The sequence below is a fragment of the Pleuronectes platessa genome, chromosome 17 (genome assembly GCF_947347685.1).
Source record: "Pleuronectes platessa chromosome 17, fPlePla1.1, whole genome shotgun sequence".
In the NCBI taxonomy this organism is placed as follows: Eukaryota; Metazoa; Chordata; class Actinopteri; order Pleuronectiformes; family Pleuronectidae; genus Pleuronectes; species Pleuronectes platessa.
The window spans coordinates 18,737,269-18,759,795 of NC_070642.1; the positions used below are offsets into that span (position 1 = coordinate 18,737,269).

Here is a 22,527-nt window from a genome sequence, read left to right on the forward strand (position 1 = left end):
CCCTGGTGGAGGTGATAAGAGCTTGTTTCCCTGTTCGAACGCTGCCACCACTGATCAATTAACCGTGAAAAATGAATTGCCCGCTGCTTTTATAATAGATTCATCGTATTTTTTACACGGAAAGATAAAATATTTGAGAGTTCCAGTTCAAATATGTTGCTTTTCTGGGTCTAGTATTGTAGTAAATTAATAATTTTGGGGGGTATTTGGTCTAACTTGTGTTTTTTTTATATAAAATAATGAATTATGACACTTATCCTCACTTTCGCGTTGCGGTCCAATTTTCCACCAGAAAAGTCTGCACTGCTGAGATATTAAAGAAGTTGGTGAATCATTTTCAGTTTTCTGCAGTTTTCTTTTTCATCTCTTTCCTTCCCAGAGCTCAGACTCGAGTGTCTGAGTCGACACTGATGAACAACGTGGAAACATCTCAGTCAGATATTAAGTTTCTTCATATTCAGGAGGTGTCGCTCCTCCGGGGCTGTAACAGTCACTTTTTAAGCTGCAGAACACACAGGACACGGTGGTTATATTAATGAATGAGCTTTTATTTAATCCCAACAGCACACACACAATTTTAACATTTTTCCAACTCACATATGCACATGTGCAAAAACAGAAAAAATAAATAAATAAAAGTGATCTCATCTCCTCGGGTTGTTTCCTTCATTTACAAACACAACACAGGTATGCCCTCCTCTCACCTGAGCACGGCGACTGTCAGAAAATGAAGATGCATTTGTCTGATCCGGACATAGCTGGGTGACAGCCAGTGCACACCCCCCCCCCCCCCCCCCCCCCCCCCATCCTCGGAGAAAGCCTCACACCCCGGGGCAAGACAGTGACACACACACATTAAACCACTCTCCAAGGAGGAGTCATGGGCAAAGGGGAGGAGGGGAGGTGGGGGGAGGGAGCATGAGAGGAAAAGGGAGTGTATCTCTCTCTCTCTCTTTTCTCTGAAACACAAACACACACACCTTCCCTCCTCCCCTGTGTTAGGGGCAAGAGCAAGAGTCACACGCTCACTCACACTCACACAGGTACACAGGATACTGAGGTTGACTGAGAGATAGACAGGGACCAGAGAGAGAGAGAGATAGATAGAGAGAGAGAGAGAGCAGCAACTGGTGGCTCACACACACACACTCCAGGCTTCCAAGGAGGGCACGGACATCCAACCCATATGTGTGGCTCCTCTCAAGGCTTCACAGTAAGTGTGCAACATCCTTCTAAAGTCCTCTCGCTCATTCGGGACAGAGATTGTGTTTTATTATTCTAGATTCTATGGATTCTTCAATTTATCTTTAATCATTTGTCTTTAATGATTCGAGCCTTTCTTAACCTGTCATGGTGAAATGTAAAAGTCCAACATAGTGATTTCTGGAGTCGACCTGTCGCATGTTGCCCTCTCACCCGCAGCTGTGCAGCCGTTTGACTCATGTCTTGATTTTCAGAACATATTTCTTGCTGTGTCACCGGTTCAGTAGTTTCGGAGTGAGTTGCCACACTTGTGAAAGTCAGTGCCTGTCAGCTGTGGTTCAAAATTAAAGAGAAACCACGTCGTCCATGAATCTCATCTCTCTGCACTTTCACAAGAAGCTGCTTCAGCACATGAGACACCTTTTTCCGTGTAGATATAAAAATACTGGATTGCCGTGTGACTTATACATGGTTTTTGATTTACTAAAATTACAAAAAAAATCTAAACTGGGATGAGAGTTTCACCAAATTGTGCTGGACTTGCGTTTTTCGAGTTCTTTGGTCAATTTCCATTAGGTAATGTCAGTCAACCTGTGTGCTTGACAAATATTACCATACACAGGACTTATCTTCCACTATCTCAGAGGCAAACTGATGAGGCTTCAGAAGGAAGAAGGTCTCAAAAAGAGCCATATCTGAGCATTGTCTTTTAATCACACGCCATCTATCTTCCTCTCTTTTCTCGCTTCACTTTGTCATCGCGTCGCTCTATCAGCCGGGGGCCACTGATTTTATCAAGAGTGAGTTACAAGAACGACATCAGTCTTCCTGACGAGAGGAGAGTCAATAAGCAACAGGCATGAGGAAAGAGAGAGAGAGAGAGAGAGAGAGAGAGAACGACACTTTGGATCTGGCTGCGGACCAAGTCACAGTCAGTCAGAGGAAGTCTGGTCGATTCACCGGCCGCGCTGGTTTCCTTGTGAAAGTGGTCCTGCTCCGGGGGCCTGACATGCACAGGAACCTCCCTCGTAGCCCAGGGGCTGTGATGTGGACGGTCACAGGATGTGTGGGACGGAGGGGGCAATGGGGCGAGCGAGCACGAAAGTTCCACTTTGAAGTTTGTTTGTCTGCTCGGAGCAATTGATGGGAAAGTCACATTCTGCGCCAATTCTCCTCCTCAACATCTCAGCCTGGCCGCTTCCTCCTCTGTGTCACACCTCACTCTTCGCCATCTAATTTTAGCTCCATTCAGAACTCAACTTCCTTTCGTCTGTTGTTTGTATTGTCTGTGTGTTTGTCCGTTGAATTGAGACATAAAAGCAAAAGGTATAAGAAATGAAACGTCTCTCTCGAGGCCAGAATCATCTGTTTTTCCAGACACATGAGATATTGGAAACTTATTTAATGTGTGAATCTTTCCTCTAGGCCTCCTCCTCCTCCGCTCAGTGCACCACAGCCATGTTGACCCCAGAAAGGTCACTGCAAAGCGCCGGGGTCGCCGCCGCCGCCACAACGATGCCAGAGTCACAGGATGTCGACATGACCTCCTGGAGCGAGGTGGACTTTGAGGAGAAGTGCACTTACATGGTGAAGGACCAGCCTCTGGAGCAAGCGTCCGCCGACCACGGGAGGACGCGAGCCGAGCGATCCCTCCCCAGAAACCTGGCCCTGAAGCGCGGCCACAACTCAACCGAGGTACGCAGCACAGCAGACGCCTCTATCAGGGCGGTTGTCGTGATTCAAATTGAGGGGGAGGTTTATTTTTTTAAGCCATGGGAGAAAAATCTATCAAAACCAATTCCTTGTATGTCCAGGCGATGTGTAAGTATGCACTTTAGCTGCTTTATGTCTTGTTATTGCCGACTCCTTGCGTCACTCTGACTTCCTTCCATGCTCTCATCCATCCTCCGGCAGGAAGTACTTGACATGTTGTTGTCTAATTTCAGCCTTTCCTCTCTGTTATGTATATGTTGAGGCAAAGCCCCTGCAGCACGATGCCTGAGGTGCCTGTATGATTAGTAGCTACCTTTTTAAATTCTCAGCCCCTTTGTCACCGGCACACAATTACACCATAAAGCACAGCTCAGGTGCTGGAAACGGTCTCCCACATTAAGTGCGTGGCCGTTACAGTGGAGGACGGTTTATGTTTAACTGGATTGACAACGGATAAGAACACTGAGAGAAAACAGTCTCCTTAATGCGTAATTAGGGCTGAGTCTCACACGGCAGTCAGCCCGGGCGTCTGCGGCAGAATACCTGTGCTACCACTTGACCTCTCAAAGAACAGGATACACTACTGTTACCTCTGACACTGGGGAACCTCTAATGGAGGCGTCAGACAAGCAGCATAAATTTGGAGATAAAGTAAGCATGTAGCGGTTGATCCTGCTACACACACTGCGGCAGCATTGTGACGAAAGACAGATGAAAGAGAGAGAATGCTTTACCATTGCTTGAGGGGGATTTGAGCACAGAGCTCAAGGTGCAGTCCACTGGTAGGGGTGTGCCCCGTGACACCTTATCCCCTCTTCCCCAGCCTGGAGGCCTGAGACGCAGGGGGAGAGTTTCACACCTGCAGGTAGCAGAGCCGGAGTAGTGGTGACATTTTTATATGGCGGAGAAACCAAAGATAAGTCGGGTGATTGGCTTATGAAATATTCAGCGTGTGAAACAAGGGACACGTTCTGTCCCACCCCTGCAAAAGCCTCTGTGGAAGTATTGTCATGATGGACACTATTCAATAATAAGAGCTATTTGCTTGATTGCTTATTTCCTCAGGGGGTAATTTCCCAGGGAAACAGGGCTTGTGGATAGAGGAATCGGAAGAGGAGGAGTTTATCCTCGAGAATCTCATCCCTCTAATTTAGTTTTTCAACTCAGGCCTCCAATTTGTGACTTGCTCTGTGGTTTGACGTCTCCGTGTCCTTCTCGTCCAACAGGTGCTCGGGGTGAGCAGCAAGGAGCTGATTCCTAAGGGGACGCGTTTCGGCCCCTTGGTGGGGGAGAGCTACACCAGTGACATACTGCTCACGGGCGCCGACAGGAAGTACTTCTGGAGGGTGAGTGACTTATGCATGAGAGTCTCTGGATTGCATGTGAAATTCTTCGGTTTGTGTTTCAAAACTGTTCACATCCTGTATCTCCATCTGGAGGAGCTGCTGTGGCTATGGTGTGACTCTAGTTTAGCTGCTGTGGTCAATGTCTGACTAACCTGCGAAGGGATGAAGATGCTCTTGTGTCGTTAAATGTCACTCGAATCAAATGGGTCTCTACAAGTGCATGCATTGAACTTGGTTAGCTGGTCGTGTGCATGGCTGCCTGAGGTCACACACACACACACACACACACACGCACAGCTGTTTGGTTTCAGTGACGCAGCGCTTCTCCGCCGTCTGCGCTTCACTCGGCAGCGGTGGCGCTGCCAGTAAATATGCCGTGCACACATGTCCTCACTCCGCCAGACTCGCAAAAACTCTCACACTGACTAAGCAAGGAAGTGGCTTTGAGCTTGAGAAGTGTGTTGTGACAAATCGGCAGCATCAGGACGCCTTCCATTACACACAGGCGTCTGTGTAATTCTACAGAATAGAGTCAGCAGCCTAGACATCGTGCGACCCCCCCCCCCCCCCCCCCCCGACCACACAGCCATAACACAGACAATCTTTTAACAAAGTCAGGCATGACTCAGATGACGGCACAGCTTCAAAGATTAGAAAGTATGAGGAGTAGTTTTAAAGACATAAGAGGGGGGGACGGGGACGGACACTATAAATTGACTTTTTAAAAGGTCAGCAATCACCCAGATGCAGTAATCGCTGAGCGATAGTGGGCGAGATAGTGAACCCATTACTGCAATCCAGTCATACAGCGAAACTTGTATTTACCGCTGCTTTCATAACTCTAAATGACTTGTGTACCACAAAGTCAGACAACACCTATTTCAGCTGAAAGGAGGCACAGGGCTTCCCATCAAGATCTCAGGAAACCTGTGACATCATGGTTTATTCAGTGCACGCCACAACGTCAATTCCTCGTTGTCGACTGAATCATCTCTCACCTCGTTATCTGGTTCCCCCGCTCCGCAGGTGTTCTCGGAGGGGCACCTACACCACATCCTGGACGGCCTGAACGAGGAGCGCAGCAACTGGATGCGCTACGTCAACCCGGCGTGCAGCGCAAAGGAGCAGAACCTGGTGGCGTGCCAGAGCGGTTTGGACGTCTACTTCTACACCATCAAACCTCTTCAGCAGGGCCAGGAGCTGCTGGTGTGGTACTGCTCGGAGTTTGCCCAGCGCTGTAACTACCCTCCCCTGGGCCAGCTGCCAATTGACAATAATGGTGAGTCTGCTTCAAAAGCTAGGGTTGGCAATCCTGGGAAATCTAGCAAGTGGAGGCTTTGAAGAAATGCAACTGATACGTCCCGTCCCCGCCCATCGGCCCCCTTGTCACAGCTACTTCTGCAAGACACATGAACAGAGGTCGACTTTTTCATGGCTTGTTCGCTATCTTCTAGTCACCTATAAGAAAAGAGCTGGGGTTACTCTGGTGCTTTATCAGTGGGAGCAGGATAGGAGCTAGAAGAAGCTAGCCGGGTCTCCTCGCTGCCAACTTACCCTGAACCTTTAATTCGAGAGCTGGTCCAGACGCCCCTGTATTGGGGCCACCCTGGGATCTAACAATGCAGTGGTAGTATCAGGGAAAGTGTCAGTCTCACAGAAACCATCCCCCATGCCCCACGCTTTGAGTCATATCTGCCGCGTATTGTCACTGTGGAGGGAGTCACCCCGATCAAAGCGCCGGCCAACTGACACTCTCTTTGTGTGGGGGGGTTTAAGAAGTTATTCAAGTCCCACCCACGGCCCCTTTTGTTAAAGCAGGACACAAAGGAGGAGAGTAGGGTCTCGAAAACAGAGAGGACCTGTCTCCAGGTGTAGCCTCAGTGCCTGGGTAAGATGAGATCAATTTCAGGACATTGTTTCAGTTTCCCTTTTTCTTTGACGCCACATGGAAACACAGCTGCCGGCCCATTCACAAAAAAAAAAAGCATTTGGTTTTCATTCACAAAAAAAGTGCAGGAGCTAGCAGAGAGGCCACACGACGCAAAAATACTCACTTACACACACACACACACACACACACACACACACACACACACACACACACACACACACACAAACACAAGAGGCTGCCTGAGGTGCTGACAGCATACTTGCACAAGACCCCTTATTTATTTGGCTCTTAAGGAGGAAGAGAGGTCAGAAGCGCTCCAGTGACTACTTGAACTTCCTGACAAGGCAACCCGCTGACAGATTGATATCTCAGAGTGTGTGCTGTTTGTTTGCCGAGAGCCGGCCTCTCAGGAGGGGAGGGGGGGTGGGGTAAGGCAAAGGAGAACACAGGAGATAAGGGTCGCTCTCTGTTTGTATGGGCTGATGTTAATTCCGTCCATGAGGAAGACGACACAGAGAAGTGTCGTCTTCCTCTGTTTGTCAGCTTGTGTCCTTTTGTCTGCTCTGAGTAAATCTCTCCGTTGGACTTCCTGTGTATAAAAGTGGACATTTCTGCACATTTAAAACTTTAGAGTTGGATCCTAATGTTTTAAAAAGTTTGCTTACAATTAAGATGAGAATAAATATTACTTTTAGTTTGTGTTGGGGCTGGAATATGAGACGTTGTTACCCATCCTGTGTACGTCTTGCCCCCGCTTGAGATAGAATATACTCTTATAATTGACTCTCCTCCATGCTATCTGCAGCCCGATCAAACACCCATTGTTCCCCCTGCGGGGTCCAGTTTCATAGCTGCTTGGTAGATGTCTGGTAGACAGACACACACACCTGATAAGAAACACACATGTTTATCTGCTCATCTTTATTGTATAAAGAAACTGGTCGGACTACAGCAGGGACCTTTTGAAAGATAAAAAACGCCGGGTGACTTCAAAAGTGGCACGTCCACATGATGACGTCAGTGTCACGGACAAATGTGTCCCTCGGTTGAATGACGATACTGTTGTGTCTGGTCTAACAGCAAGATGTCACCTGTGTCTCACTTCAAAGCTCCATTGTTTATTTGTCGCACAGAACAGAGTCGGGCGCAGGAGAAGACGACGGCGAAACGAGGACACAGCGTTTCGGAAATCCTCCGAGACGGGCCCTCCAGGTCCCTGACTACCTGTCCCAGACGTCTGGAGAGTTATTTGTCTCCGGCAAACCGCTCGGCAGTTTTTCCCTTGTGTCCTCGTGTTGTCTACCCAATCCAGACCACCTCAGAATCCATCCAAGGGCACAGATACGCGCCTCTGCCCCCCCTGCCGACCTGCAGCCCGTCTGCTGCCAAACGTCCAGCTCTGAGTCGCCCTGTCCCCTCAATGGTGCACTTGAGCTTTCAGCACAGTCAAGGCCCCGTTGCAGCCAAACCTTACCACGAGCCCACCGCGCCCGACCCCGCTCTGAGGCACGCTCCCTATTATCTGCCTCACTATTCCCTCGGCCCAAACAGCATTCTACCTCATCCGTACCCTTTCTGCAGTGATCGACTGAAACCACACGGGACACTCTCATCTCATCTACTACCATTTGACAGCTACGCACACCTCCTCCGTCCTCTAGCCAAGAGACACAAAGACTTGTCCCTTGCACAATCCGCCAAACGAGACCTCATTCTTTCACAGAGCAGGGAACACAACAACAAAAAGGACCTCACATCCAGCTACCTCAGGATCCCCTCAGACGACCTCACTGTACCCACCACATCCGGGGCCTCATCCATGGTCACCCTCACTCCGTGGAGCATTGCCCTCCCTTGCACCCGGAGGATGCTCACCGCTGGTGGGCATGCCGGCCAGACTGCCTCCCTTCCAGACCCACCTCTGCTTCTCAGGGCAACGCAGAGGTTGCGATCGACCTCAGGAAGACCAGACGAGGAGGGCAGATCATCGGCTACAAGACTCTGTCGTACCCTCTCACCAGGCAAAACGGAAAGATCCGGTATGAGTGCAACGTTTTGTGGAAAGATCTTTGGGCAGCTGTCCAACCTCAAGGTTCGTTACCAGTCGTTGTGTTAAAGCCGTCTTGTAAAAACACCTGAGTGTCTCTCGTTAACATAATAAATCGTGAATACTCACCTCTGACGTTGTGTCTTCAGGTTCATCTGCGAGTTCACAGCGGCGAGCGTCCCTTCGGGTGTCAGACCTGCAACAAGACCTTCACTCAGCTGGCCCACCTGCAGAAACACTACCTGGTTCACACTGGGGAGAAACCACATGAATGCAAGGTGTGGTTACGATTGTTAAAGACACGTTGTGGGACACATGCTAGTTTGCTATCTAGATGAATGTTGATGTAGTTATGTAGTTATCGTCGCTTAGCAGAAACAGGGGAGAAACAACAGGCCTGGTTATGTACAAATATTTGACGCATCTCTGATTAACATTCAATGATTGAAGTGCAAAAACAAGTTATCAAGACTAGAAGCAATAACTATGACTATGACAAGATGATCGAAAAGATTTTTGGAAATTCATCTTCTTCTTTCTTTTCCGATATAGGTTTGCCATAAAAGATTCAGTAGCACGAGTAACTTGAAGACACACCAACGGCTGCACTCGGGGGAGAGGCCCTTACCAGTGCAAACTCTGCCCGGCCCGCTTTACTCAGTACGTCCACCTGAAGCTCCACAAACGCCTCCACAGCGGGGAGCGACCTCACCGGTGTCCCCACTGCCCCCTGCGCCTATCTCCACTTACTGCAGCCTCCAGGTGCACCTGCAGGGCTTCTGCCCGCTCTCTCCCTTGGCCTCCCACAGACACTCGCCAGAGGAGCTGCACCGCGTCAACGCCGAGATCCAGAGGTTCGACCTGAGCGAGGCGGCGGACCAGCTGGAGGCCATGGCCGCAGAGGCCAAGATGGACAAGGGGAATGTTATCGATTTAATACAGAAGATGAAGACTTGCACCTCGGGCCACCAGGGGGACGTCAGAGGGGAGACTGAGCTGAGCCTCTGCCAATCAGCGGAGGAGTTTTCTGGTGGACAGATGCATCATGGGAACCATTTACCTCTGCATCCATCCAGCATCAAGCTGGAGTCAAGCTGCATATCAGAGCCGTGAGACTGCCTTGCTAATCCAGCCATATAATCCTTACAGGTCAACTCAGCAGCTGTCTGTTACTGCCCTATTTGAAGTAAAGCCTTATCTCAATCATGGAGTCCCAGGCCCGATACTCTACAGAAACTGTAGCACGTGAAGAATCAAAACTTTATGGCCTTTAACCCTGCGACTTTATAGATTTAATGTACACACCTTCCCTAATTTATTCTGTTACTACTATGAATCTAAAATGTATAAAAAGACAGATTTGTGCCATTTTCTGAAATTTTGTTTTTTTGTATAACACATGATTATGCATAAAGAAAAACTTGTTTTTAATTTGTGGTTTCACTGTGTGAGTGTTTCCGTTTGCGTATGTGTGCCTATGTAGGTCTACCAATTAAAGCCACAATTACAGGAGAGGCATGACTATGCAGCGTTGACGAGGTGAAACCTGAGATGTTTGTGTGTAGGGTATATGTGCTCTCCTTTGTGTGAGTGCTGGTGACGTAGGTAAACATCCTGTTATGAGCTTTGGAATACTCCACGCCAGTGTCAGACCCTTCACCCTGGAAAAAAACCCACTCAAAACAACCAGCATGACACAGTTACATCCACTGTCAATAAGATCCAGCTGCGAACTTTCTCACACTCATTCTGTATTTAGTTTCAGTATTAATCAGATGACGTAAATCAGAACAACGAAGCATGACTCCACGGTTTATTCTGAGTTATAGAAGCACAGATGTTAGAAGACTTCCCAGTATAGCTCTTCTCAGAATGAGAGCACAAACTGTAAAGGAACGAAATTGACAACGACTTGATAATATACAAAAACTGAATTAGACTGACTTTCTGTTGCACTGTATCATCTCTGTTGGTCTCAATGTAACATGCAGGACATGAGTCAGCAGGTCGGGTCAGTGACCATCAGCTGCTCTGGACGTCACTCTTTCACTTTCCTGCAAGAAATAAAACAACGGAAGATAATGTCCCAAAGGATATCAGGAAAAAGACCCTGACCTCTGACCTCTGACCTCTCTTCAGGAGGAAATAGTATCCACCATCTCCTCCAGAGTTTATGGAGGAGATGGTGGAGTTTATGTAGAAGATTTCACAAGAACAACTCAACAGATTTCCACAAAACTTGATGTAAGGAAGCAGCATGGGTCAGGGAAGGACCAATTTTGTGAGACTGGGCTTTTCTTTATTATTATCAATCAATGGATCTTGAATATTTGGAGAACTGAATTGTGAGTCTAATTTGGTATTTTTTTTAATTATTGTTGATTGTTATCATTGTTGTTATTACTATGTAGTTGTTGTTATTATTTATTATTGTATTTCTTATAATAAACAATGAGTTGATGTCCATGTGGAGTTGTTGTTACGATTATGAATATCATTATTATGATCGTTTCGCTTCAGGTGAGCCTCTCGTCACCGAAGCGATGCCCCTTTAACACGACGCGCTGACGTCACGCGTGTTGGACGGAGGGCAGGCAGCGGGAGAAGACGGAGGATGTGTCCGGGATGTGAGAGGGAGAAGCCCGGGATCATGTCAGCGGCGGCGGCCTCTCCATCCCGTGTGTCCGCATCATGATGAACGCGGTCGGGGCGCTCGCCCGCAGGATGCCGTCCGCGGCCCGGCGGAGCGGCTGCTGGATCGCGTGGTGCCAGGCGGCGCTGCTCGGCGCGTCGGCGCTGGTGATCGTGGCCGAACGCAGCGCTCGTAAGTGGGCATAGATCCCCCCCCCCCCCTCACCCCCCTGACCGCCGTGCTCTCTCTCTCTCTCTCTATCCGGCTGTCGGTTGAAAATTGGTTTTGTTCGCATGGGGCTGATTGTCAATGGGATGAATTGAACAATGCATGTTGCAGCTCAGCCATGATGCTTCGTGCTGGAGCCGATCCAGCAGCACGCGTAGTTCAGCCTGGGAACACTGGTCTATTGTGATCCTGGAGCAAAGCATCATGTACTGGACACATAAACCTGTTTAAATGCTTAACAATATATAGATATATATATATATATATGCGTTGGCAGAGATGTTTTGGCCACAGGATTTCCAGGGGTCATCCCTCAGCACCCAATTGGAAATTAATTAAATTCGACTTCATTAATTATTAACCAATCAAGGCCTGACCTTGATACCTTCAGGTACAATGCTCAGCTTTTACATTTCTCTTGCAGTAACAAGATCATTAAATTGTTAATAGTCTTATGAATATTAATAGTATACCAGTAAACCAGTGACTGCACATCTGGAGTGTGCGTTAAACCCCCCTCCAGCACACAAGGTGATGAATCCCTGACTAAGCAGATCAATGGGGCAGGATACAAGAGGAGCAAGGTGACTGCACAATGTCTGACTTTGACTTTGACTTTGTCTATATATATATATTTAATATTCCTGACTGATAAAACAAATACTAAATGCTGCAGGGCCTCGACGTTTTCCCAGAAATATTAGTTGTTAGCTAAAACGCTAAAAACTCTGTGGTCCTTGACAAGTTAGATGCATCATCTCATTAGAACAGCTTCCTCTTAAATTAAACAACGATTTACTTGATCCTTTTGTGTAACACTACATGATAAAACCAGACTGCATGTGTCCTTATTTATTATTTACAGAAAACCGATGTATCACACATGCCATAAAAATTGCATCTGCATGTCTGTATCTGTTTTCATGTCTATGTGTGTGTGTGTGTGTGTGTGTTAGTGATCTACTGTATAGGGTTTTACCTTTGGAATGAGGAGACCCAGTGGGCGGGCCTCACTCTCGGCCTCTTTCTGCCGGGTACGGCCGTGCAGCTGCTCAGTATGAAGTGGTACCACGACGATGGAGATGACAGGCGGTGCCACCTCTCCGTCATGCACATTCTGCACTTGGGCATCTTCAGGAGGTGAGATCTTCAGGAAAATACAACAATACAACACAACACCCTCAACCCTGTTCAGAATATGTGTTGTTGATTCAGTGCAAGGCACCTCAGCTGGAAACAGTTGTTCTGTGCCCTCTGCCATAAGAACATTTGCTGACGTCGCTCCCATCAAAGCACACAGTAAATATTCCTCGCTTCAGTCTGTCATTGAAACCTTCACCAGGAGGTTAGCCATCACTATCTGCGCCTGTCTCTGGCCCCCTCTTCTGGCAGGTTATGGGACTGCATGAGGTGTGTGTTGCACACGCAGGACTCAGTGGCTGATCTGGGAGCTGCTGTCATGCAGCAGGCGGACGTGGCTGCCCTGTGGCTGCTGGAGGCCCTCGTCCTCACGCTGCCTCAGACCCTGCTGCAGGCGTATGTCGTGGTGTCCACCGATGTGGGCTTCGAGTCACCAGGTAAACTCTCCCATGCTTTATCGATGCTTCGGGGCCATTGTTCTGCTCGATGTTTAAATAGGAGATAATGTCTTTTTACCCCTTATTGTCTCCTTCTGTCTGTCCCTCCAGTGGGTTACTGCTGTGGACTGTGCGTGCTGTCCATTTCCTGGGCCCTGGTGCTGTTCAGCAGAGCCTGCTGTCTGATCCGGCCGGGCCACCTGGCCATGCCTCCGGCGGCCCTGCTGTGCCAGCTGGTGTGGAGGGCAGGCATGCTGGGTGCCCGGGTGACTTGTCTCATGTTTTTTGCCAGGGTCTTTAACTGGTGGGTCCTAGGAGTAGCAGGTGAGCATCAAGCAGCGTGGACACCAAGGTCTGACACCAATCAAAGGAGGAGAGATGGTGCAATTAAGTAGTACAAATGATTTCAGTATAGTAATACTACAATACCAAATAAAGGAGCAAGAGGCTGGATTTGTATAGAATCCAGCCTTCATTCTAACTATCCTCTGAGTGATTCAGCATAGATCCAATTTCTTAAGTGGCTCCTCTGCATCATCTTGCTACAGTACATTTGGATCCTGTACTGCACTTGCACCTTCTCGTCTATTCTTACGCTGACCTCCAGGTTTCCACTGGCTCACGGCGTCCTTCTGGCTGGTCTCACAGCAGCCCGACATCTGCACCGGCCCGTGGTGTTGGCCTGCCTTCAACGCCGTCATGGGGCTCGTCCACGTCTTCCTCTTCCTCAACGTCAAGGACGGAGCCTCGCGCTACCGCATGGCCAGCTTTTATACAGTGAGACATGACTTTTAGTTACAGACACACACACACTCACAGACATATAGGCAGATATTGTGCCTTGTCATCCTCCTCTCTGCGTCCTTCGATGATTGATGCTGTGACCTTCTCTCCTCCCTCAGTTCATGCTGGTGGAGAACGCCACTCTGCTGCTGGCCGCCTCCGACTTCCTCAGCGAAGCCTCGTGGGACAGCGTGACCCTTCCCACCACTGTGCTGGGCAGCTTTCTCCTCGGTGAGTCACTCGCTCATAATTAGGCAAGTGTCACAACAGTTTGTGTAGTATGTGAGTAATGTGGGTCCAGTGGTGATTCCAAGAGTTTAACACATCTGTGTTATTCTTTCACAAGTGATGAATACCCTTTGAGTGCTTATCCATAAATATAAGTGGTGATGTCATGCATATTCACCATTATATGCAGGATTTAGTCATATTGGAAGTAGTTGAAAGTGAAAGTTAATGAACAGGGATCTTTAATGTCTTAAAAACTTTAATGTCTTAAAATCGGCAGAGACCGAGTCTGAACTACCGAACCATCACATATATGAAATAAATAAAAATACACATTTGAAAGTAGTACTTAGAGCATTCCAGATAGTACTGATATCTTGAAATGTTCAAATTACATTTAACCACCGAATTTTGTTTTCAACCACCACATTCTATTGGTAACATCAACCCTTTCCTGTCCCAGGTGCCGCCTCTCTCGTCCTCTACTACCGCTTCCTCCATCCCAAGTCAACAGAGATCTCCCAGGGCTCGAACCACAACCACATGGGCAGCACGTGTATAGAACAGGGGGAGTCCTCCTTCTCTCTCGGGGACAAAAGCCTGCCAGCTGCCTCCATTCAAAACCACGGCAGCTTCTCCCTCTCAGGCGTGGCTGGTACTCTGCTGGAGCACCCGGGAACCTGCGGCGGCCAGCCGAACAGCTCCTGCCAGTGCTACCACCACCACTGGCTCTTGATCCGCCTCGCCCTCAAGACGGGAGACATGGGGAAGATCAACAGGGCGTACGGGGCCGGCGGAGCGGCGACCATACTGGACTTGGAGGAGTACAACCAGGGGTTCAAGAGCAACGAGGGCATCACCATCACAGCAGGGGGCAGCTGCGAGGGCGTCTCCACCTCCGAGTCTCAGGGGAAAGGCCTGGCGCCGCTCTCCGACTGCAAGGACGAGTTCCAGAGCATGAGCGAGCCCTCGTCCATCGATCAACCCGAGGAAGAGTTCGACAGCCTGGAGATGGAGAGCCCGATGGAGTCGCCCTCGTCCGATTATAAACGCAGCTCGCCAGAGGGCAAATCTGTGTTTGGAGACAGCCCGGAGCCATATTTCTGCCCCACGGAGTCCAGCTCCACCCTGTACTTCAGTGCAGACCCTCAGTCCCCCAGCAGCGGCAGTAACCCCCACTTGGACCGGGACACGGGAGGTCGGGAACATGGCGTTCGCCTCAACTCCATCCCCAGCGACCCAGCCCTTCACAGAGACGTGCGCGGGCTCATGGGCCGGGTCGGGCCGCGATGCACTTCCACTCCCAAACTGGACTCGGGAGTGCTGGACTCTCCCTCCAGTGTCCCCCACCTCACGGGTCCGAGGAGGCAGCTGATCATGTCCAGGAGGGACGAGGACGAAACCTTCTAGAATCAGGGAACTCAAGCTTTTTTTTTTGGAAGGCTGCTTTTTCATCTTCCTAGTGTTGTAGAGTGAAAAGGCTGGCAACATTTCACCTCTGTATGCCTATATCTTTAGTACACTGTGGGCTCGGTATATGCAATAACAACTTTTGGGATAACGCTAAGCTAGCCCGCACTCGTGAAACCGTTAAACTATTTTCTAAAAGCATTGCTTTGCCCAAATTGCCGGACGCACAGCGGTGAGACCATCGGCAGCGTTTTCCTCCAACATGAAGGAGACAACCCGAGAGCTGATTGGCCTCATGGGTGGTGTATAGAGCTCAGACACCTTCTATATGACGTGAAGTAACGTTTTATTCATTCAGCCATAGCAGCAGTAAATGTAAAGCTCCACAAAAAGTATGTTACCGTGCAGCAGAAGGAGCACTGGTTCTGCCAGGTTGTAATTATTAAGCCATGGGTTATATCAACGGCAGTAGAAAGATGCAGCTGCTTTATGATCTCAGGCAGCTGATGGTCTTTAGAGTACACACAGAAGCTGCTGTTTAATCCCAGTTAATAACCAGCAGTTACCAGAGAAGTTATTCCTCCATCAAAAGGGGGCGAGGGGTATCTGACCTTTTGAATATTACCCATCTCAGCATCGGCCAGAGTTCTGTCGGCTTATTAAAAGCACAAGTATCTTCAGTATCATATGTCTATTGATGTGAATTCCATGTTATTCCCCCCCCCCAAATGAAAATATACTGTGTTTTGTTTTGGATAGTCGTGTTGACTGGCATTGTTTTGAGCAGCAGGGCTAGTACCTATCAGAACTGTGTCTTGATGTTTTAACTTCATTTACATGTTGACCATGTATTTGCTGAATTGTTTTGGGGGATTTTGCTTTATGTTGTGGGCTGGGGGGGGGGGGGGGGAAGTAAAAATGTCTCAGGCATTAACTTTAAAATCAAACGTATATTGAGTGATAACAATATGTAAAATAGATGCTTATGAGGCACCTGTAGTGACTTTTTTTTTATGTGGACGCTATTTCCAGGGGACAAATGCATTTGTGCTCATTGCTGTTAAAAAGGGATGAAATCCACCGAGCAGTGAAATGATGCTGGGTGTTTCTTCTTGTGCCCGTGTGACTGCCGACATGACATTTTGAACTGTGAAGTGCAAAGGCCACTGGTGGCTTTAAATAAGCAATAAATAACCTATGTAGTGGGATGACTGGAATACAAGTGTTTGGTATTATTAGTTTTGTTATTGTTTTGTTGATATTTAAGTCAATTCAAATAAATTTAACTCAATTTTTCAAATAAATTGAATTCAATGCTCGGGCCCTAATAATACAAAAAAACTCTCAGCTACTCACAGTGAGTTACAGCAAAATAGATCTTGAAAATAAAAACAAAAACAGGACTGAAACATTAAAAATTATAATACAAGAATAACACAGGTAGAGAAAGAAAATAAAAAAATAGATTTTCAGACGGAAGTATATAAATATTGTTGGTATATGGAGCTTTTGACAATCAAAACGCAGAAACTATACTGGATGGATTGCTTGTGTCTCTCTCTCTCTTATGTGGTTTAGAGTGAAATCACAGATTATTCGATGACACCTTGACCGTGCAGCGACCGTCAGTCGCACCAACTCAAGTTCTATGTGAGCATCTGATTATCAGCATTCACAGATGAGACTGAAATAGCAACATCATGACCGTCGTCACGTTGAGTGAACGTGGGATGGGCAGAGCCTGTGTGGTCCAGACAGGATCCAGGCTTCACATCTTATCTCCAGCCTGCATGTTCAAACATCCTGGAGGCTCACAGAACAACCACGAAGCATGTAAGAGCTCTTTTTCTCATTTCTTTGAAGATCTTGGCAATTTTATCTTTATTTATTCTCCATTTAGCTCACTAGCTTTTTACAGTTTTTCCTCTAAATTGCTCCTTTATGTCTGTAGCCCTTAACAAGTCAGGCGGCTTTTTGCTTTAGTGAAGAACTGGATCTTTTGCTTTATGTTAGGGTTACACATTACTTTTGCATATATTGAACAAATATAGCCTCTCATTTGAACTATTCTTTAAATTTTTCTGTGTTCGAAATGAAAACATCCTTTCTGATGTCAAGCTATGGGTAAATATTTACACCTCAGTATTTACTTCTCAGAAAAAGGACGGTTTCCTCTTAACACCGGCCTCCTCCGAGCAACTTCTGTTTTGTGAAGATACTGGAGGGTGGTGAGGTCATCCTTCACACTCCTTATCTTCACACACATTTAAAGGGTAAGTGCTCTTTAACATGCTCTCAAAGAGATTCTCTAACATGCTCTTTAACATGTTTTTAAATATTTGGATTACATCAAATTAAGCTGTGACTGAAATATATTAGAGAATATTATATATTAGTGCTTTTATGGAATGTTATGACTTATAGATTCTATTTTAAAAGGATGTGGGCTGTTTATGTCATATTATTTATTGAACATCAATATTTTAGAAATGAGCCTCTTTTAATTCCCATTGGCTTAACACAAATATATAAGAATACAAGTACATACCTATACAAGTTTATTTGCAACACCTTTCATTTTTTAAGTGCAATCATGGAATGATTTCTTCTTAACACAACTTTACTATTATTTATTCTTGACTAAAATCTAAATTTACACGTTTCAAACATTTCCATTGGCTACTATCAGAGGCATATTTCTTTAATTCCCATCAAACATAGCCTTTTTTTTTTAACAGCAGAGCATGTTTCTGACAGGCAAACAAACCTCTCACACACACACATAAATAAATAAACACTTAGTTAAGGTATTAGTAAAGGTGTTATAAAGGTATTATACAGGTTTATTTGCATTCAAAAAAGGTTATATTTGATGTAGTGAAGAAGAAGAGAGAGAGAGAGAGAGAGAGAGAGAGAGAGAGAGAGAGAGAGAGAGAGAGAGAGAGAGACAGAGAGAGAGAGTTGGAGGTTATACCCATGCGTGTGTGCATGTGAGAGACAAGGCCGCCCACATCCGACTCCAGGAGGACGGGGTTAATCTGCCTGCTCAGACAGCGTCAATAGGTTTGGGAGGAGGGACGCAGCACGTAATCTGATGTCCCGCCTGCCGCTCACCCAGGGCCAGCAATGGTCTGGACTGGGAAGGGTGAGCTGCTTTAACTGGATTACAGGAGAATACGTCAGTGAAAGGGCACCTGGACACAGATACACACATATATATACCCATGTACACACAGGTGCACAAGTGAAAGAGTCAGAGGTGCGTTTTTCCCCCAGTGCAAGAAGCTTGAACTCTTTACTCACTGAGAAAAGGCCTCAGAGCTGCTCTGCATCTCTTTCATTTCTCCAGATCTTTGAATTCTCTTTTCCCTTTAACCTCCTACAGTCATCAGCTGCATCTAACTGATTAATTATCCTTCCAGATCTCTGTTTTGCTGAAGTCTGACTTGAGCACCAGGTGTCTGAGGGCCTGCGACAGAAGAATGATGGAGACCGGCCAAAAGCCAGACCCGGAGGCCGAGGAGCAGGTCCCGGACAACACGGTGGTTGGGAGTGTGGACACGTCCGGGTTCGAGGTGACCGCCGAGCGCCTGGAGCAGCTGATGAAGGGCATGGAGGTGCTGCTGTCGGACGTGGAGCAGCTGCGGGGCGACTGCAGCCACCAGGCCACCGAGCTGATTCGCTCTGCTGTGGACCTGAAGCAGCAGCAGGAGGAGCTGAGGGAGAGCTACTCCCAGCTGTCCCGGGAAATGCAGGAGATCACGGACACACTGGAAAGCCTGTTCGAAACCGAGAGCACCTTTGAAGCAGAGGAGAAGCAAGAAGAGGAGAAGCCAACAGAGGAGAAGCAAGAAGAGGAGAAGCAAGAAGAGGAGAAGCAAACAGAGGAGCTGAACCAGCAGCTCTGAGGGACTGGGGCGGACTGACAGACTTATTGATGGGTGGTGGTTTTCGATCGGGGTGTGTGCGTGAACATTTGGAAGGAGTGAGTTTCGGAGGTGGTGTGTTACCCAGAGGTTTTTATGGATTTGAATGAGACTTTTTAATGGAATTATATAAACATGTGAAATTGTCTGCCAACCACGCTCAACAAGTCTGTATTACTTTGCTTAATAGTAGTAACTTAACACACCACAACACCTCAAAATAACAATATTGATAACATTATGTCAAGTCATGATAAAATGAATAAATATATTAGGATATATATTTCAAGTTTAGTGTTTGTTAAGTTGATTGTATTTATTTTATCAGTAGTTTAAAATTAATTAAAAAAGATAAATGTTGGGTTAAAAAAAAACTCAAAACCAGTTTAAAAAAACAGATTGAAGCACGTTACAACTGGTCAGAATCCCCATTTTTATTGGATGAAGTTAAATCTTCCCCTTTTGGCATTGGTTTAATAAAACTAAAACTTTATGAGCTTAAGAAAGGTTTGATTTGTGGCATTGCTTTCAAACTAGATGACTGTGCAGCTGTCTGTAACACAGGGTGATGATGAGACTGTGTAAACTTCGTGTCAACAAATCATTTACTTGTCATCAGTTTTATTTCCTGCACCTCACACAAACACACACGTAGTGATTTTCACCCGGGCATTCTGCATTCATAACGACTAAAGTATATATTATCCTCTCGTCTGCCTTCTGGCAAAGCAATGTTTCTTTCCACTGATTCCCGCTGGTACATCTTCCATATTTCCTTCCCGTGCTCAATTGTGGTTTCTCACTTAAAATAAATCTAAATGCAGCCTTTGGGCGATGTTCACCTCCCACCAGCACAGGATCTGTGTTTAGTGTTTATGAGACGTGCAAAGGGGAAAATCAGTTGAGAACATTCAGTGGACGACAGTGTGAGCAAAAGAAACAATCTATCTTTCATCCTTGATCACATTTCAATGGATTTCTTATTTGATAACCTTCTGAGAAATTATTGCTTTCATCCTTTAAATTCATGTACGAAACCATTCAATTCTCTGTGCTCTTCTTCTTCTTTAATTTTTACACTAGGACAGAAAAATAAAGAGTCGAATCAAAACTTCTAAAACTAAATAAATTCCCAGCCCGAGGGTCTTGGCTTGAGACATTCTGTTCCACTGAGGAAATAACAGCTTATTTTCATCTCATCAAAAGAGAAGTCAAAACCCTTTTGGAAGTTTCCCTTCTGTGGTTGAAACCTGACACGTTCTGGGGCTGCAGCGTGTGGGAGCTGAGTGGAGGTGAAGATATAAAACTGGGTGTCATTCGGTTCCCTTCACTCCTGAGGTGCACATCCTTCTGGACGACTGGTCGACCAGCTGGGAATTCACTTTGAGACGGTAAGAAAGATTATAATTCATTCTGATTTATTAACAGCAGGTTTTAACAATGCAGGTTAAACACTTTTAATGCACGTCTTAAAAATTAAGAGAAGAGTAACCACTGGTATCAAGCATGATCTGATGCACATACATGGAGGAATTGCACATGTGTGATTCATATATAATATTTCTTGCTCTGAAAGTTGAGTTATTTAGTTTCCATACATCTCATCAGTTCTGCAGTGGAACCTGGTGAACATGAAGATGCTGTTAATCCTTGGTCTCCTGCAGCTGCTGGCTGAGCCTGCCTTCACCGTGAGTTTTTCATTTCTTCTGCTGACATTATTAATAATATTATATAATTTGCATGTACATGTCAGTGCTTAAGAATGGAAATGGCAAAGAACGCAAAGTACAGTACGTCCAGAAATCTCAACCTAAAAATACCAAGTGTTTGAGTGAAAGTATTGATGCTGTTTGTGTGTCGAAGATGTTATTCAAAGTGTAGGCGGTGGTTTGTGGCTGAATGTTCCAGCTTCTATTTCGGTGTCTCCAGCATGCTCTTAGTATGTGCTTGTGGTTCAGGGCTGGCTGTGAAATGATGTGTGAGAGCTCAGTGTGGTCCACCAGCCAAGCGAGTGGGAGTTTCACTGTGTGTTTTTCAGGTGGCGCTGCCGACCCATGACTCCTGGGGAGAGTTCGGAGCCTACGGGCCCTGCAGCCGCACCTGTGGCACAGGAGTCACCATGAGAACCAGGAAATGCATCACATCCAGGTAGGACATGGAGTTAAAGAGCCAGAATGGGATGATGGTCTCATGATCTGATATGAAATAGGCTGAAAGTAACACAATACTTTTTGTTTTATATATATGCAATACCAAGGAATACAAATGTTAATAGGATTCTTTTCTCTCTCTCTTGCAGAACAGACGGAGGACATAACTGCCTGGGATCATCCAAATCCTTCCGAACCTGCAACACACGAGTACTTATCCCTAAACTCGTTTTCATTTATCTTATTGATAAATGACATCAACCAACAACCTGCACTAATATATCATACACCAGTAATCCAACATGTTGTGTGGTTGTAGGAATGTCCGGCCGGGTCCAGGAACTTCAGGGAGGAGCAGTGCTCCCAGTTCGACCGAGGGGACTTCCAGGGCAAACCCCGCACATGGGTCCCTTACTATGGAGGTTGAAGACCTGTTATTACACTGAACAGTCACATTATCTAAATCTATATGACATTGACATTTGGTTCTGAGCAGGACAAACTACTTACAAAAAAATATCTGATAGAGGTTTTTATAATGACTAAATCTTTAATGTTCTAGCATCCAATGCATGTGAGCTGAACTGTGTCCCCAGAGGAGAGAACTTCTTCTATCGACACAGACCTGCAGTGGTGGATGGGACACCTTGTTACGTGGGCCGCACGGACATCTGTGTGGACGGCTCCTGCAGGGTGAGAGCAAAACGGAGATTCAAAGGTCAAATGTCAAGGTCATGGAGCACGCTATGAACCAAGATGAACTGATTCGATTTCAATAACCTCAAGACTGTCACCTCTACACAACTATGAATGTTTTCTTCTTCTGCTCATTCACTTCATTTATCATTGAGTTGGTTTTCTGCAGACACAATCACAATCATGCTTCTTCTTTCAGGTACTGAACCATGGAGAGTTCATGGGCTTGGATGAGGACGTTAACTCTGTGCACTCGGCTGCTCCTGTCGCTGTGGCTCCTCATCCAAGTGAGACGCTCACGTACATCTACAAAACCGGCGTCTACGGTGAGTGCTCGGCCTCCTGCGGCGGAGGCATGCAGTACCGCAGCGTGGAGTGCTGGGTTCAGGACCCGGTGAACCCCCGTATGGTGGATGCGACCCACTGCATCACCCAAAACCTGCAGAGGCCTCAGTGTCAGCAGGCCTGCAACATGCAATCATGTTCTGCTGAGTACAGTGTCTCCAGCTTCAGTGTGGTTTGTACAATTTTTACATTTTGTTGATCAAGCCCATTATTCATGTTGATGCCCTTGATTTGTGATGATTCAAGATTTTTAATATATTGTTGCATATGATGGTCAGTGTTCAGTCACCTGTGGGGAAGGCCAGCAGACAAGGGAGGTGAACTGTGTGGGACCAAGAGGTGAACATCTGGG

At 46.7% G+C, this 22,527-nt stretch overlaps 2 protein-coding genes across 2 annotated transcripts; both read left to right on the forward strand.

Annotated features, from left to right (window-relative positions):
• Positions 1 to 973: 973 nt before the first annotated feature.
• Positions 974 to 10,666, forward strand: prdm1c (PR domain containing 1c, with ZNF domain). The gene is given in 13 exon segments (XM_053445913.1): positions 974 to 1,213; positions 2,629 to 2,898; positions 4,143 to 4,262; positions 5,289 to 5,541; positions 7,287 to 7,981; positions 7,983 to 8,047; positions 8,049 to 8,208; positions 8,210 to 8,245; positions 8,350 to 8,478; positions 8,753 to 8,821; positions 8,823 to 8,927; positions 8,929 to 8,946; positions 8,948 to 10,666. Coding segments are annotated over 13 exon segments (2,313 nt in total). The 5' UTR covers positions 974 to 1,186; the 3' UTR covers positions 9,314 to 10,666.
• A 443-nt stretch (positions 10,667 to 11,109) lies between these two features.
• Positions 11,110 to 19,588, forward strand: xkr5a (XK related 5a). The gene is made up of 8 exons (XM_053445935.1): positions 11,110 to 12,200; positions 12,453 to 12,637; positions 12,749 to 12,961; positions 13,245 to 13,414; positions 13,540 to 13,651; positions 14,112 to 16,891; positions 17,216 to 17,331; positions 18,481 to 19,588. Exons 1-6 carry the CDS (start codon positions 12,118 to 12,120, stop codon positions 15,056 to 15,058), a joined length of 1,710 nt encoding a protein of 569 aa, XP_053301910.1. The 5' UTR covers positions 11,110 to 12,117; the 3' UTR covers positions 15,059 to 16,891; positions 17,216 to 17,331; positions 18,481 to 19,588.
• The last annotated feature ends 2,939 nt before the right edge of the window (positions 19,589 to 22,527 follow it).